A 15,090-nucleotide genomic window follows, 5' to 3' on the forward strand; every position below is an offset into this window, starting at 1 on the left:
GGACGGGCACGGGACCGGGAGGGGACACCGGGGAGAAGCGGGGGGACATCGCGGGGACCGGGCGGGGAGGAAACGGCGGGGTGCGGTGTGAGGGAACAGGGGGCCAGGGGAACTCGGGGAGGACTGGGGGGACAAACCCGGGGGGTCCCGCTGCGCTCGGGACAGGCTCCTCCCTCCCCCGCGCCCACCCCTGTGACCAGGGCAGTCCCCACAGCTGGGGTCCCCCGGCTCAGCTCCCGCACCCCCCGGTCCCCGCTCTACCCCCGGTCCCGTGTGCCGCCCCGCTCTTCGCGGTACCCTCCGCGCCCTCCCTTGTTCCCCCCCCCCCGGTGCCCCCTGCCCCTCGGCCCCGCCCATCCCGGTGTCCCCGCCCATCCCGGTGTCCCGCCCGTCCCGGTGTCCCCGCCCATCCCGGTGTCCCCACCCCCGCCGCGGCGGGCAGGACCGTGCGGGCTGCGGGCTGGCACCGGGCCCGCCCAGCACCGGACCGGCACCGGCACCGGTATCAGCCCCGGCCCATGGCGGCTTCGGCAGCGGTCGCCACCGCAGGTGAGGGCGGAGGGGCAGGGGGGGAGGCACGGACCGGCACGCCCATCACCGTGGAACCGGGCCGGGCCCCGCGGGGCGGACAAGGAGATGTAGGACGGGGGTGCAACGGGGAGAGGTGCATGGGGCGCATTGGGGTGCAAAGGGGGGCGTGGGGCCGTGCTGGGGGTGCCCGGCTGCAGGGGGAGAGGGATGTTAGGGGGGCGGGGACGGGACATCGCAGAGAGGTTTGTGCAGGGAGAGTCGGGAATGGAGGGAGAGAGCAGGGGGGTACCCAGAGAATGTGGGGGGCACGGGGGTGTTCAGGGATCTGAGGGAGCACTGGAGTGCCCTGGGGACTTGGGAAGCTGTGGGATGCTCGCAGGAGGTGGGGGTGCAGTGGGGTGGCCAGGTGGTCAGACAGAGCAGGGGAGTGCGCTGGGGACTTGGGATTGCAATGGAGTGCCCAGGGAATGTGGGGGGACAGTGGGGTGCCGGGGGTGTAGAGGAGCAGTAGGATGTGCTCACAGGACATAGAGGAACTCTGGGGTGCCCAGGGGACGTGGGGAGCAGTGGGGTACCTTGCAGACACCCGCAGCTATGCCGGTGTGCGGAGGGGCTTGGGGACAGGGAGGTGGCTGTGCTGCTGCGGCTGAGGGGGGCCCGGTACTCTGGGGGGCTGCACCTGGTGACAGAGGCGGTGCCAGGGCTCCGCTGCACGCCCGTCCCTCCCGCGTGTGGCCCGCACACGGGGGCAGCCCCGGCCGTGGCACCGGGAGAACGGCGGGACCCTTGAGGGGACAGTGCCGCTGGGGCGGGTTGCGGCTGCCGTGGGGTGCCCGGTGCCGTGGGGTGCCGGTACCGGCGGCTGCCCGGCTCTGCGGTAGCCGTGAGTCAGCACACGCCGTGCGGGAGAGATCCCTGATCCGGCCCCGTTCCCGCCAGGCAGCCGGTGAGCCCAGGCCGCAGCGGGCGGTGTGGCTGGTGACACTGCTGGTGACACGGCCGGTGGCACGGCGGGACCATGCAGGCGGAGGCCAGAGGGGAATTCTGCAGCCGGGAGCAGCGCCCTGGTGGGTGGGGGCATGGTGCGGGCAGGGGGGGTCATGCTCCTTACGGGGACACCCGTGTCACCCACCGGGTCTGGGCACTGTGCAGCGCCTGTGTCGGCCCCAGGGGATCTTCTCTGCTCTGGAGCAGGATCAGAGATTTCACCCTTTCCCAGCCCGAGGGAATGTACAGTCAGCGCAGGGTGCCTGATCCCCCCTGCGGGAACAGGATGTGGCAGAACTGGTGTCGGGACAGAGGGCTGGTGTCCCACTGGTGTCCTGCCGATGTCCTGCAGCTCCATGTGCCAGGAACACCTTGTAACATCCCTTTTCCCTTTGGGTTGTCCCTGCCCTGCTGTCACCATCCTGGCGGGAGGCGATGCCCATCCCGGTGCCCTGTCACCTGGTAACTCAGTGCTGGCACGGTTTGGTGGTGGCACATGGTGCCAGGGCACCGGCACCGACCTCGGGGGGACAAGGAGCTGTGTCCCCCCCGTGCTGCCCTGGGCACACAGGGTGTTCTCCCACCCTCAGTGCCCCACTGTGTGCCACAACCACGGTCTGTGCCACCACCGTGTGCCATGACCTGTGCCACGACCATGGCCGTGTGCCACGGCCACCTTGTCCCTCCGGCTCTTCCCGGGGACAGTCTCCGCACAATCCGCCCTTGTCCGGGCCCCGGCACAGGCTGCGCTTTGTCTCGCCGACACAAAGGGGCTGCGCGGGGAGGGGGCCGCGGGGCGGGGGCTGGGGGCTGCCAGCTTCCGACACGAGGGTCTCGGGCGGCTCTGCCCGCCCCTCGGTCCCTCCCCTGCTGTCCCCGGCTCCTTAGCTGGGCTCCCCGTGAGTGCTGGGGGGGCCCGGGAGGAGCTGCCCTCACTGACGCAGAAGGTGCTGATGTGGCAGAGCTTGGCAAGGAGCCGCTGGTCCCGGAGCGCCCTGCAGGGACCCCCACCCACGGGCCGGCCCAGGAGACCCCCCGAGTCCCCGCGGAGGAGCAGGGTGGCATCCCCATCCCCAGCGCCGGCCTGCTGCAGGTCACCGAGCGCCGACGTGAGTGAGGCCCTGAGTTGGGGTCCCTGGCTCTGCCTGAGGTCCCCTGCTTTGTCCCTGGGATGGCTGCTTGCCCCCGAGAGTCCTCTGCCAGCCCTTGGGGTCTCCTGCCTGTCCCCAGTCTTCTGGGGTCTCCTTTCTGTCCCCCTGACACTCCTAGGGTCCCCTGCTAGCCCCAGCCAGTCGTGCCCCCCCAAAGCCCCTCATACCCCCGCCTCCCGCAATGGGGACAGCGGTGGGTCCCCATCCTGTCCGCGGTGCCCGCAGAGCCCCTGAGCAGCGTGTCTTCGCTGGAGGTGCACTTCGACCTGCTGGACCTGACGGAGTTGACGGATATGTCCGACCAGGAGCTGGCCGAGGTCTTCGCCGACTCCGACGAGGAGAACGCGGCCGGAGAGACGCCCGGCGGTGAGCGGGGTTCCGGGGCCGTCGGTCCCGGTGTGTCGGCCCGTCCCGGTGCGCCGCTGACCGCGCACCCGCCCGTGCGTCCCGCAGGGCTGCAGCCGCCGGCGGCGCCGCGGGCCGGGTACCTGCGCTCGCCCTCCTGGACCCGCGCGCGGGAGCAGGGCCGGGACAAGAAGCACCTGAGTGACCCCGAGCTGCCGCCGGGACCCCCGGACGCCTTCCTGCCCGCCGAGCGCCCGCGGGAGCCGTAGGGACAAAACCCGCCGGGGGACACCGGGACACGCCGGTGCTGGTCCCGTCGGTACTGATGGAGCCCGTCCCCGGGCGCAGGACTCCCGTTAGCCCGCCCGGAGGGCAGAGGCAGCCCCAGTCCCACGGCGGGGACGCACCGGGGCTGCCCTCAGCCGGCGGCCCGCGGCCCCGGGGGGAAACCGGGCCGGTCCCCGGGAGCGGCATGGCCTTGGTTGCCGGGAGCGGCGGGCGGGGCAGGACGGGACGGGTCGCACTGCTCAGCGCCACCCGACGGAGCGCGGCCGGTGCCGGTGCCCGCTCGGTTCTGATGTAGCAGTGCTGTGATTCGGTAAAACCGACCGACCGACCGACCCACCGCCGGCCTCTGCCCGTCTGCGCCGCCGCCTGGGGGAGCGGGAGGAATATGGGGCACGGAACATCTCGGGGCAGCGGGAAGGGGGGTGCCCGGCCGGTACCGGGGCAGCGTGGCCGCTCGATGGGCGGGAGAACCGGCGGTGGCTGCGGCACATCCCCGGTAACATCGCACAGCGCAATGGTACCCCGCGGACCGGCCCGGTTCGGTCCCGGTGCTCGGCCCCGGCAGCCCCAGCCTCGGCAGGAGCTCCCGAGGCCATTCGCACATCCTGCCCGTGCCCCGGTGCCCCCCGCCGCCGCCCGAAGCAGGGACACGAGTGCTGGATTGCGCAAAGAGGCTCGTTAATGCTACAGGAAACACCGGGGAGAAAGGGAGGCTCCACACCGCACCCAGTCCAGCCCGGGGAAGATCCCGCAACATCCCCCGCCCCGGGGCTCGGCCCCGGTGATGGTGGTGCCGTGGGCTGGGGAGGGAGCAGAGCCCAGTGTTGTGTGTGGGAGGGACTCGGTCCCATCCGGGTGCCAGGGCTGAGCCCTCCTGACACAGCTGTCACCCAGGACGGCACCAGCCCTGGCCTGCACCCCGGTTCCAGGCAGGGACAGCAGGAGCCGCTGTGGGACCTTAACCAGATCCCAATTAACCCAATCCTGGCCCCTCCGGTGAGAGTCTCTGTGCTCCCGGGAACGGCTGGGGTCCAGCAGTGATTCCCTCCTGGTAGTGCTGCCGTTTCCATGAGCAGAGGATCCCAGAGGCAGGGCCACCCCAGTCCCCAAACCATCATAGGGTTGATTGTGTCCATCCCAGGGCCCTGTGGTGGGTGAGGAGCCTGAGACCCCACAATGGGGCCAAACCCCCCTCAGGGCTCTGCCTCCGTGCCGGAGTCCTGGAACAGGGATTGCTTCCGCAGGCTCAGCCGGGCACACCGGGGACAGGTGGTGGAGTTGTCGTAGTAGCAGTCCCTGGAGGGGTGGGGACAGTGTTGGGTCACCCCCCTGCCACCCCCATGTCCCCATACCCCCCCCAGCGTGTGGTACCTGTGGAAGACAGCAGAGCAGTCGGCGCAGACCGAGGTGTGGCTGTCGAAGGGGAAGAGCACGTCGCCCTCCCGGCACAGCTCACAGACAAAGCCCTTGGCCTGGCACCGCTGGGGGAGCAGGCAGGAGGTGACAATGGTGACAACACTGGCCCCATGGGCGTCTCCCCACGGCTCTGCCCCACAGCATGGGCTCACCTCACAGTCCAGCTTGATGTGCTTGGCAAAGAGCGTGTGGATCTCGGTGAGGGAGCAGCCGAGGCGCCCGGCCTCGATGTCAATCAGGTCCTGCAGCGAGTACATTTCATCGTTCTCCACAAAGTGCTGCCTGTCCTGCAGCTGTGGGCAAACAGGGCACAGTGACTGCCACCTCTGTGTGACTGCCACCACCATGCCTGGCCCTGGCCCCAGCCTTACCTGCAGCAGCAGCCGCGCCTCCATCGCCTCCTTGCAGGTGATGAAGTAGGGCTTCATCAGCAGGATGTCCTGGCGCAGCTTCTGCAGGGACAGCATGGCATGGGGTGGGAATGGGGGCAGGAATTGGACAGAAATACGGACAGGAATGGGAGTAGGAATGAGGACAGGGATGGAATAGGAATGGGGACAGAGATGGAGACATGAATAGGACCACAGGAAAAAGAGCAATGGCAGGATGAGGATGTGGATGGGGACAGGGTTGTTAATGGGATGGAAACAGGAGCGTGACAAGAAAAAGACCAGATTGGGTCAAGCTCATCCCTGTTACTGTCTGGGCACCCTCTGCCCCAAACCCCTCCACCTCACCTTGCTTTCTCTCAGTGGGACCTAGTGGGTACCACTGGGGTCCCCCCACTCCTGCTCACCCCACAGGCCCTCTGTGGTGTCCCCTGCCCTTGTGGGGTGTCCTCCCCAGATCCAGCACTCACCCGGATCTCCACCAGCTCCTCCACGTAGTTGAAGAGCAGTGGGTTGATCTCCCGCAGTTTCAGCACCGGCCGTGACACCATCAGTGCCAGGTACCTCATGCTGCACCGTGACACCTGCCCAACACACCAGGGCCACTGTCACCCCCAACACCTGCCAGCCCTGCTGCCACCACCCACGGACCCCTGCCAGGGACCCATCACAGGGACACGGCCCTGGGGACACGGCTTCCCCTCAAGTGATCTCTGGCCAGCAACCCCCATAACCAGGGACACGGCCCCCATAACCAGGGATGTGGTCCCCCCAAAGTGACATCTACACAAGGCCATGGTTCCCAGGGACATGCAAGATCAGGGATGGGATCCCCCAAGTGACCTCTACCAAGGGACATGCCCCACAGGGACCCCATGTCCAAGGACATGGCCCCCCAAGTGGCCTCTACCCAGGACCGCTGTCCCAAGGGACTTCAGTGCCCCCACCCCATGCCAGGGGCACCTTGCGGGGCTCGAAGTCCCAGTTGTGGATGGCACGGGCGGGCACCACGGCCAGGTCGTTCCAGTGGCAGCTGGAGCAGTAGTAGAGGCCGGTGTAGTCGCACTGCCGGGCCTCGCTGGGCACCCCCCCTGTGGTGGCACAGGGCTGGCATGGGGCTGGCACTGGCATCACCCCGCTCTCTGCTCACCCCACACCCTGTGCGTGCCCCCAGGACACCCAGCAACACCTGGGGACACGGCAGGTCCCCAGATCCCCATAACTCCCAGAGCCCCAAACCTTCAGCTCCTGCCAGCCCACAGCCCCTCAGCCCCAAGCAGCTCCCAGAGCCCACAGAGCCCCCAAAGAGAGCCCAGCCCCACAAGCTCCCACCTCCCTCACAGTTTTACAGAGCTTCATAAAGCCCCCAGCCCTACAACCCCAACCCCACAGAGCTCCCAGCTCATCCCAGCCCCGTATCACCCAGAGAGCACCCAGCTCCTCCCAGCTCCAGTTTCCTCAAACCCCACAGAGCCCCAGTACCCACAGGCTGCCCAGCCCCAGAGCCCCCAGCTGCCCCCAGCCCCAGAGTTGGCCCCAGCCCCCCTGGCCGCAGCAGGGGCTCACGGAGGGAGATGGGGGCCCGGCACTCGGCGCAGCGATAGTCCTGGCTGTCCAGTCCGCTCTCGGGGCAGATGCTGAGCTGGTACTCGGCCTGGTGGCTCACCTGGGCCCGCACGCACGGCCGGCTCACCAGCGGCAGGCACTTGCTGTGGCACCGGTAGTAGCAGCCTGGGGGGCACAGCTGCGTGTCAGTGGGGGCATGGGGGCAACAGGGACGTGGAGGGGATGTCCCAGACCCACCTGTGCAGGTGTACCAGGTCTGGATGAGCCCCCAGATGATGGTGCTGCACTTGTCACACATCTGCTTGACGCTCTTACTCTTCTCCTTGTAGAAACGATGCTCCAGGACCACCCGGATGTTGGGCTCATCCTCAGCAGGGTCCTGCAGGGGGAAGGGGAGTCAGAGATCTAAAGAATCATGGAATGAATTGAGATGAACTTTAAAGCTCATCCCATTCCATCTCCTGCCATGGGCAGGGAGACACTTTCCACTATCCCAGGTTGCTCCAAGGCCTGTCCAGCCTTCCAGGGTGGGTGTCAGCACGGAACCCCAGGCACAGAGACTCCCCTGGCCCCATCTCCAGCCTCAGCCCCACCTTCAGCTCCTGCAGCTTGAGGCGGAGGTGGATGAGCCGAACCACGGCATCCTTCTGCCGCTCCGAGTGCTCGGGCAGCGCCAGGATCACCCGCTTGCACTCCTCAATGGCCCGGCGCAGCTGCGGCACGTCCGACGCCAGGATCAGCCCCTGCCACCGCCACCAGAGGAGCAGGAGGGTGAGCTGAGCCCCCTGTATCCCCCCCACTCCCCACAGCACCCACCCCACTCACCACGGGGCGGGAGAAGTGGTCCTCGGCCAGCCCCAGGTCCAGGGCGCCCTCGGGGTCCCCTGGGGTGGGATCCGGCTGCTGGGCTGCAAAGTGGGGTCTGATGGGGGGCTGAACTCACCCCCACAATAGAGGGGACCATGGAGAGCCATGTACCAGTGTGGGAAGGGAGCGGGGTGGGGGATCAGCACCCACCTGGGGCGGGGGATTCCTCGTCAGGGCGCTCCAGCTGCTCAGGGGTTTTGTTGAAGGGGTTCAGGTGGGCCTGGCGGAAGCGGGCCAGCCGCTCGTCCGACGCCATTGTCACCGTCCTGCTGGGGAACGGGCACTGCCTCGGGTACCCCAGCACTGGCACGGGCACCAGGCACTTGCACTGTATCAACAGCACCCACACGCTGGCACCAGCACAGTCACCCCATCACAGGGACCAATAGCACCTCAGCAGCACTGACACTGCCACCAGATGTCCCAGCTCTGCTCACCAGCACTGACATGCCAGCATCAGCAACACTGTCACCTTGTTACCAGCACTGACACCCCGGCACCAACACCCTGGCACTGACACCTCAGCGCTGGCACTTCCTCACAACACCCCAGTGCACCCACCGGGGTACCAGCACTGGCACCGACACCCCAACACCAACGCTGAAACCGTGTCATGGGCACTGACACCCCTACACCGACACTTCTCACTGGCACTGACACCCTGGCACACCCACAGAAACTCCAGCGCTGGCACAAACACCGACACACCGACACAAACACCGACACACAGACACAAACACCGACACTGCCACAAACACCGACACACCGACACAAACATCGACACGGGCACTGCCGCCGACACACCGGCACCGGCATTCTGTCACAAGCACCAACACCCCAGCACGGTCCCCGACACCCCGGTCCTGCCGCCATACCCGTCTCCGTTCCCGTTCCCGTGCCTGTCCCCGTCTCCGACTCCGCGGACAGACGCGTCTCTCCGCCTCCCACGCCCGCGCCCCCGCCCTGCCCCGCCGCCCGCTCCGGCCCAGGGTCAGCCCGTACCGGCACCGCGCCCCCATGCCGGTGTCCCGAGGGTCCGGCTGTCCCCGTTGTCCCCGCGCTGTCCCCGCAGCCCCCCCGAGCCCCTCCCGCGCGCCCCCGCCCCGCTCACCGCCGCGCGCCGCCGCGCCCGCCAGGCCCCGCCCATCACCGGGCCCCGCCCATCGCAGGGACCCGCCCATCGTCAGGTCACGCCCACCGCGCCCTGCGCGCTGCTGCCCCCTGCCGGTCGGCAGACCGCACTGCGCCCGGGCGGGGCCGCTCCGCCACATCCGCGACATCCGCACTGTCCCCACCCCACAACCCCCGGCCCCACTGCTGCCATCCGCACTGTCCCCACCCCACAACCCCCGGCCCCACTGCTGCCATCCGCACTGTCCCCACCCCACAGCCCCCGGCCCCACTGCTGCCATCCGCACTGTCCCCACCCCACAACCCCCGGCCCCACTGCTGCCATCCGCACTGTCCCCACCCCACAACCCCCGGCCCCACTGCTGCCATCTGCACTGTCCCCACGGCTGCAGCCCCCGGCCCCAGAACTGCCAGCACTACCATACTTTGTCCCTACAGTCCCCATCCCCATAAGCCACAGACCCCATCCTCACTGTCTCCACCCCTACAGACCCCACCCCTACAGCCTTCATCCCAGTGTCCCCATCCTCACAGCCCCCAGCCCCACTGTCTCCTTTCCTATAGCCCCTTGTTCCTATAGCCCGCAGCCCTACTAGCCAACGGCCTCTAAAGCCGGGGGGGTCAGATCCAGGATTGTCCTGGATCCTTCACAGCTGGGCACACACCCAGCCCTGGGGGAACATCCTGGGGTCCCTGCGATCTGTGCTACCACCTCAGCTTGGGAACAAAGGGCCAGCTGTGTCCTGGCACAGGGAGGTGGCTGCCACACCCCCCCAGCATGGGTGACAGTGGGGACAAAGGCACAGCCTGCCTGGGGCAGATGGATTTGAGGGGCGGAAGGGAGGGGGCCAGTGCCTGGGAAATGGCTGGTGGGGCCGAACCGTGTGGGTGTCCCCTGTCCCTCCCACTCAGCAGCCACAGACAGGTAGTACCTGGACAGCAATAAATTTATTAAGTATTCAAAAAAAAATAATAAGACACAAACCAGTAAAAAATGAAAAGGGGGGAGGTAGGAAGGGGGGCGAGGGGCCGAGCCGGCTCAGGGGGGATGGGGTCAGGAGACACTGAGGGGATGGCGGGGGGAGCAGCACCTGGGGGCTGCAGCAGCGCGAAGCCGGGGGGCCGCGGGCAGTGCTGGGGGGCGGCGGGCGTCACTTGGCGCCCTGCGCCTCCGACTCCTCCTCGTCGTCCTCGTACATCTCACCCTCCTCCTCGGCCGTGGCGTCCTGGTACTGCTGGTACTCGGACACCAGGTCATTCATGTTGCTCTCGGCCTCGGTGAACTCCATCTCGTCCATCCCCTCGCCCGTGTACCAGTGCAGGAAGGCTTTGCGGCGGAACATGGCTGTGAACTGCTCCGAGATGCGCTTGAAGAGCTCCTGGATGGCCGTGCTGTTCCCGATGAAGGTGGAGGACATCTTCAGCCCCCGTGGCGGGATGTCACACACGGCCACCTTGACATTGTTGGGGATCCACTCCACAAAGTAGGAGCTGTTCTTGCTCTGGATGGCCAACATCTGTTCGTCCACCTCCTTCATGGACATGCGGCCACGGAAGACGGTGGCCACGGTGAGGTAGCGGCCATGGCGGGGGTCACAGGCGGCCATCATGTTCTTGGCATCAAACATCTGCTGGGTGAGCTCGGGCACGGTGAGGGCGCGGTACTGCTGGCTGCCACGCGCCGTCAGCGGGGCGAAGCCGGGCATGAAGAAGTGCAGCCGCGGGAAGGGCACCATGTTAACGGCCAGCTTGCGGAGGTCGGCGTTGAGCTGGCCGGGGAAGCGCAGGGAGGTGGTGACTCCGCTCATGGTGGCCGAGACGAGGTGGTTGAGGTCGCCGTAGGTGGGGGTGGCCAGTTTGAGGGTGCGGAAGCAGATGTCGTAGAGCGCCTCGTTGTCGATGCAGTACGTCTCGTCCGTGTTCTCCACCAGCTGGTGGATGGAGAGCGTGGCATTGTAGGGCTCCACCACCGTGTCCGACACCTTGGGGGACGGCACCACGCTGAAGGTGTTCATGATGCGGTCGGGGTACTCCTCCCGCACCTTGCTGATCAGCAGGGTGCCCATGCCCGAGCCGGTGCCCCCGCCCAGCGAGTGGGTCAGCTGGAAGCCCTGCAGGCAGTCGCAGTTCTCACACTCCTTCCGCACCACATCCAGCACCGAGTCCACCAGCTCGGCCCCCTCCGTGTAGTGCCCCTTTGCCCAGTTGTTGCCGGCACCGCTCTGCCCTGGGAAAGAAAAGAGGCTCCGATTGCCGCTGGCCCCCCACGCCCACGGCCCGAGGGGACCGGGGAGAGGATCGGGGCTGGGACCAGCCGCTGCCGCCGGCAGCACCGGGGAGATCTGACGCCGGGGCGGGGTGGGAAGCAGGAACCGCAGAGGTTTGGCAGCGTGCCGGCAGTGCCGGGCCCCGCGGCGCGGGAGGGGCGTGCCCGCCGAGTGCCCCGGGGATGGCGACTGGCCGGGCGGGTCCGAGGATGCAGGGGCTGAGGGGAGCATCGGGGGACGGTGCACCCCTCCCTCCCCGGGGACCTACCAAAGATGAAGTTGTCAGGGCGGAAGAGGTGGCCGAAGGCACCCGAGCGCACGCTGTCCATCGTCCCCGGCTCCAGGTCCACCAGGATGGCGCGAGGCACGTACTTGTGAGCTGAGAGAGACCCCACAACAGCAGGTCCCATGAGAGGACCTGCTGCTGCCCCCCATCCCATCCCCAGAAATATTTCCAGCACCCTGCAGGGTCCTACGGGGCTGGGTGCACAGGTTGTGTCCCCCTTAAATCCCAAGAGTTCATGGTGTGGGTGCACGTCTCATGTCCCCCAGACAATGGGGGTCACACGGGCTGGGTGCACATGTCTGCCCCTATTCCCCCTCTGGGCCCCTCGGGCTGGGTGCATTTTCGTGTTTTGTCCCTCCCACACCACAGGATCCTAAGGGCAGGCGTCCCTCTCTCCCCAAGCCACAGGGTCCCATGGGGTGGGTGCAGGTGTCATGCCCCCCACCCAAACTACAGGGTTCCATGAACTTGGAGGCAGATGTGCCCCCTGCTCCCCCAAACTACAGGGTCTGAGGGGATGGCTGCACATGTCTGCCCTCCCAAGGTCCAACAGGGCTGGGGTGCAGGTGTTGTGTGTGACCCCTCCCAAATCGCAGAGTCCTGTGGAACTGGGTGTACATGATTTCGCATGCCCCAAACTAAATGGTCCCCCGGGGTGGGTGCCATGGGGTGGGTGTGTCTATCTGCCCCCCCCTCCCCACCCCAACAGACTCAGTTCCTCCTCACTGGGGGGTCAGGCAGGGGCCCCACCCCGCAGCCCAGGGCGGGGGTGCGCAGCTACCCCGCCAGGGGAGGTTCCGAGGGGGGGTCGCTTACAAGAGGCCTCATTGTAGTAGACACTGATGCGTTCAAGCTGCAGGTCCGAGTCCCCCACGTAGTTGCCGCTGGGGTCGATGCCGTGTTCGTCGCTGATCACCTCCCAGAACTGGGGAGGACGGGGAGCTCAGCAGGGCGGGAGGCACTGGAACACCCCCAGGGCCCCCGGGGCGAGGCACGGGGACCAGAATCCTCCCATCCCTAGGCAGGGCTGGGTGGGGCAAGAGGCACCGGGATACCCCAAACACTGAAATCCCCAGGCAGGGAGGGGCGGCGGGCACCGGGATCCCCCAAACACCCAAAATCCCGAGCAGAGAGGGGGGTATCGGGACTCTTCAAACCCCGGGACACGCCTCAGGGGAGCGGGGGCAAGGGGATCCCCAAAACACCCAAAATCCCGAGCGGGGCTCAGCAGGGCGGGGGGCACCGGGACCCCCGAGCGGCGGGCGGGGCGCTGTCCGCGGTGCTGACGGACAAAGGCGGGGGGCGGGGGGCGCGGGGCGGGGGCGGGGCGCTTTGTCCTCCCGGTGCGGCGGCGAGGGGGGGGAGTGGGGGGAGGGGAGCGGGTCTGTCTTTGTCCGCCGCCCGGCTCCGCCACGGCAAGCGGAGCGGGGCGGCGCCGCCGTTACCTTGGCGCCGATCTGGTTGCCGCATTGCCCCGCCTGGATGTGAACGATCTCCCTCATGGTGCGGCCGGGCCGGAGCGGAACGGGACGGGAGCGGGCTGGGGCCGGGAGCGGAGCGGCACCGGAGCGGAGCGGCACCGGGAGCGCGGGGGGCGGCGCGGCCGCCGCCGCATCCTTTATAGGCTCCCGCCGCCGCACCGGGCCGGCCGCTGACGTCACCGCCGCCCGCAGCCAATCAGCGGCCGCCGCCGCAGCGCCGCAACAGCCCTGCGGCACCGGCACCGCCCGCCACGCCCCGCCCGGCCACGCCCCGGCCACGCCCCGCCGCGGCGGAGCGGGGACCCGGCACCCGCGGGGGGCACGGCCGGGGGGGGCCACCCCGGCACCACCGGGAGCGGGGACACCCCGGGACCCTGCGGGGACACTGGGACCACCCGGCGTCGGCGGGAGCACCCCGGGACGGCGGCGGCGGCGGGGCGGGGGGACACATGCGGGACACCCCTCCCGACCGCGTCCCGGAACGGGGAGGGGTAGGGACAGGCTACAGGAGAGCCGCTTTGGGGGTCCCGGTCGCCGGTGGCCCCCGCGGGACCGGGGACAGTGCCGGTGTCAGTGACGAGGTGGGCGGCGGCGGGCGCGGCCCGAGAACAAAGGCGGCGGTGACGGGCCCTTTGTCCCGCGTGGGGTCCAGCCTCCCGCCGCCCAGCCGGTCCTTCCCGGTACCCACCGGGAGCAGGTGACCCTTGACCGACCAGCGGGACCGGGAGGGACCTCTCCCCCCGGGGCTCCCCGGGGCTGCCCGATGCCAGCCACAGCGTCACTGCAAAGAGCCTTTATTGGGAACCGTGAGTCCCCCGCCCGGACTGGGCACCCCGCGGCTCGTCCTGTCCATCTGTCAGTCCATCCATCTGTGCGTTTCGGGGCGGGGGTGGCCGTGCCGTACCGGTACCGTGTCCCCCTGCCTAGCAGGAGCACGTCACCACCTCCCGCAGCGTCCGCCGGAGCTCCTGGCTCCTGAAGGCGTAGATGAGGGGGTCAATCACCGAGTTACAGATGATGAGGATGAGGAAGAGGTTGAAGTAGCTGAAGAAGCAGGTGCAGAAGGGGTTGGTGGGACAGGTGACGATGAGGATGAGGTGGAAGAAGAAGGGCCCCCAGCAGATAAAGAAGACACCCAGGAGGATGGTGAGGGTGACGGCACCCTTCAGGCTGCCACCACGGTGGGCAGTGGGTGGCTTCTGCTGGCTGGAGATGCTGTGGAGGTGGTGGCGGGCCAGGGCGAACATGTGGATGTAGAGCACCAGCATGAGGACCAGCATGAAGAGGAAGAAGCCGATGAGGCAGAGGAGGATGGTGTTGCTGCGGAAGTAGGTGATCAAGACGGTGCTGGAGATGGTGCTGGCCAGCCAGACGCTGGCCATGGTGACCACGGCCCGCTGCAGCGTCATGATGCTGTGGTAGCGCAGGGCATAGAAGATGGTGATGTAGCGGTCAACGGCGATGACCCCCAGGAAGGAGAGGGAAGACACGACGGAGCTGCAGATGAGCATGTCGATGACGCTGTCCATGTGGCGGACGATGCTGGGGCGCATCACCAGCACCCCGTGCTCCAGCAGCAGCATGAAGAGCATCTCCGCCAGGTTGCTGATGCTCACCAGCATGTCCGACACCGCCAGGCAGCAGATGAAGTAGTAGGTGGGCGAGTGCAGGTTCCTGTTCTTCAGGATGGCGGCCACCACCAGCAGGTTCTCCACCAGGCTCACTAGCCCCAGCGCCAGGAACAGCTCGTTGGGAATGTCCAGCCCCTGGCACCAGCCACCGCTGGCCCCAACCGTGGCATTGCTCTGGTTGCCCTCGCTGGCATTCGAGGGCTCGCGCAGCAGACGCAGGGGGGCCAGCGTCGACATGGCCCCCTCCTCAGCCCCGGGGCCACGCCTGGCACCCGCACAGCCCCCGAGCCGCCCTTGTGCCCCGCCAGTTCTCCCGCGGCGCCCGGCGGCGATGCCGAGGAATTGGGGACGGCAGGCGTGGGACGGGCTGGGGGTGTCGTGTGCCCGCGGGGACCCTCCGGTGTGGCGGCCGCTCTCGGTGCCAGCGCTGCCCGGCGCCCCACGCCCGCCCGCCCAGGGTGCTGGGGAAGAAAGGGCCCTTTCTCTGCCCCACTTTAAAGGCGGCTCCCGCAGCTCCTCCTCCGAGGAGGGTGGGCACCTGCATGAGGGAGGCACCCTGGCAGTGAGGGGCAGCTGCTGAGGCCAGGCTGAGACCCCCCAGGATGGCCCAGGGGAACCCGATTGCTTGGGATCACCATGTGCCCAGGGGTGTCAAATGCCCTGGGGTGGTCCGCGCACCCCTGGGGTCGTGCACCTTAGGGTCCCCACGTGTCCTGAGGTCCTGCATCTGTTAGAGGACCTGCATATCTACAGA

The 15,090-nt window shown here is 68.0% G+C and overlaps 4 protein-coding genes across 7 annotated transcripts; 1 reads left to right on the forward strand and 3 right to left on the reverse strand.

Annotated features, from left to right (window-relative positions):
- The first annotated feature begins 354 nt into the window (after window positions 1–354).
- Window positions 355–3,639, forward strand: DBNDD1 (dysbindin domain containing 1). 4 transcript variants are annotated; one of them, XM_079315756.1, is made up of 5 exons: window positions 355–549; window positions 1,471–1,598; window positions 2,481–2,627; window positions 2,895–3,035; window positions 3,123–3,639. In XM_079315756.1, the coding sequence occupies exons 2-5, from the start codon at window positions 1,550–1,552 to the stop codon at window positions 3,281–3,283; spliced, it is 498 nt and encodes a 165-aa protein (XP_079171882.1). In that variant the 5' UTR covers window positions 355–549; window positions 1,471–1,549; the 3' UTR covers window positions 3,284–3,639. The 4 variants fall into 4 exon arrangements, with proteins under 4 accessions (XP_079171882.1, XP_079171879.1, XP_079171880.1 ...); XM_079315753.1 differs by having other exon boundaries at window positions 2,895–3,639; XM_079315754.1 differs by having other exon boundaries at window positions 1,475–1,598; window positions 2,895–3,639.
- A 324-nt stretch (window positions 3,640–3,963) lies between these two features.
- Window positions 3,964–8,561, reverse strand: DEF8 (differentially expressed in FDCP 8 homolog). The gene is made up of 12 exons (XM_079315747.1): window positions 8,543–8,561; window positions 7,691–7,809; window positions 7,499–7,581; window positions 7,267–7,416; window positions 6,911–7,052; window positions 6,674–6,838; window positions 6,071–6,198; window positions 5,578–5,691; window positions 5,090–5,170; window positions 4,871–5,011; window positions 4,674–4,783; window positions 3,964–4,598 (listed from the first exon to the last, which is right to left on the reverse strand). Exons 1-12 carry the CDS (start codon window positions 8,557–8,559, stop codon window positions 4,496–4,498), a joined length of 1,353 nt encoding a protein of 450 aa, XP_079171873.1. The 5' UTR covers window positions 8,560–8,561; the 3' UTR covers window positions 3,964–4,495.
- Window positions 8,562–9,600: 1,039 nt separating this feature from the next.
- TUBB3 (tubulin beta 3 class III) lies at window positions 9,601–12,936 on the reverse strand. Its single transcript, XM_079315853.1, has 4 exons — window positions 12,670–12,936; window positions 12,041–12,149; window positions 11,207–11,317; window positions 9,601–10,898 (listed from the first exon to the last, which is right to left on the reverse strand). Exons 1-4 carry the CDS (start codon window positions 12,724–12,726, stop codon window positions 9,823–9,825), a joined length of 1,353 nt encoding a protein of 450 aa, XP_079171979.1. The 5' UTR covers window positions 12,727–12,936; the 3' UTR covers window positions 9,601–9,822.
- A 556-nt stretch (window positions 12,937–13,492) lies between these two features.
- Window positions 13,493–14,586, reverse strand: MC1R (melanocortin 1 receptor). The gene has a single exon (XM_079316441.1). It carries the CDS (start codon window positions 14,571–14,573, stop codon window positions 13,629–13,631), a length of 945 nt encoding a protein of 314 aa, XP_079172567.1. The 5' UTR covers window positions 14,574–14,586; the 3' UTR covers window positions 13,493–13,628.
- Between the last annotated feature and the right edge of the window lie 504 nt (window positions 14,587–15,090).

Source organism: Erithacus rubecula, assembly GCF_903797595.1.
Source record: "Erithacus rubecula genome assembly, chromosome: 12".
NCBI classification, from domain to species: Eukaryota; Metazoa; Chordata; class Aves; order Passeriformes; family Muscicapidae; genus Erithacus; species Erithacus rubecula.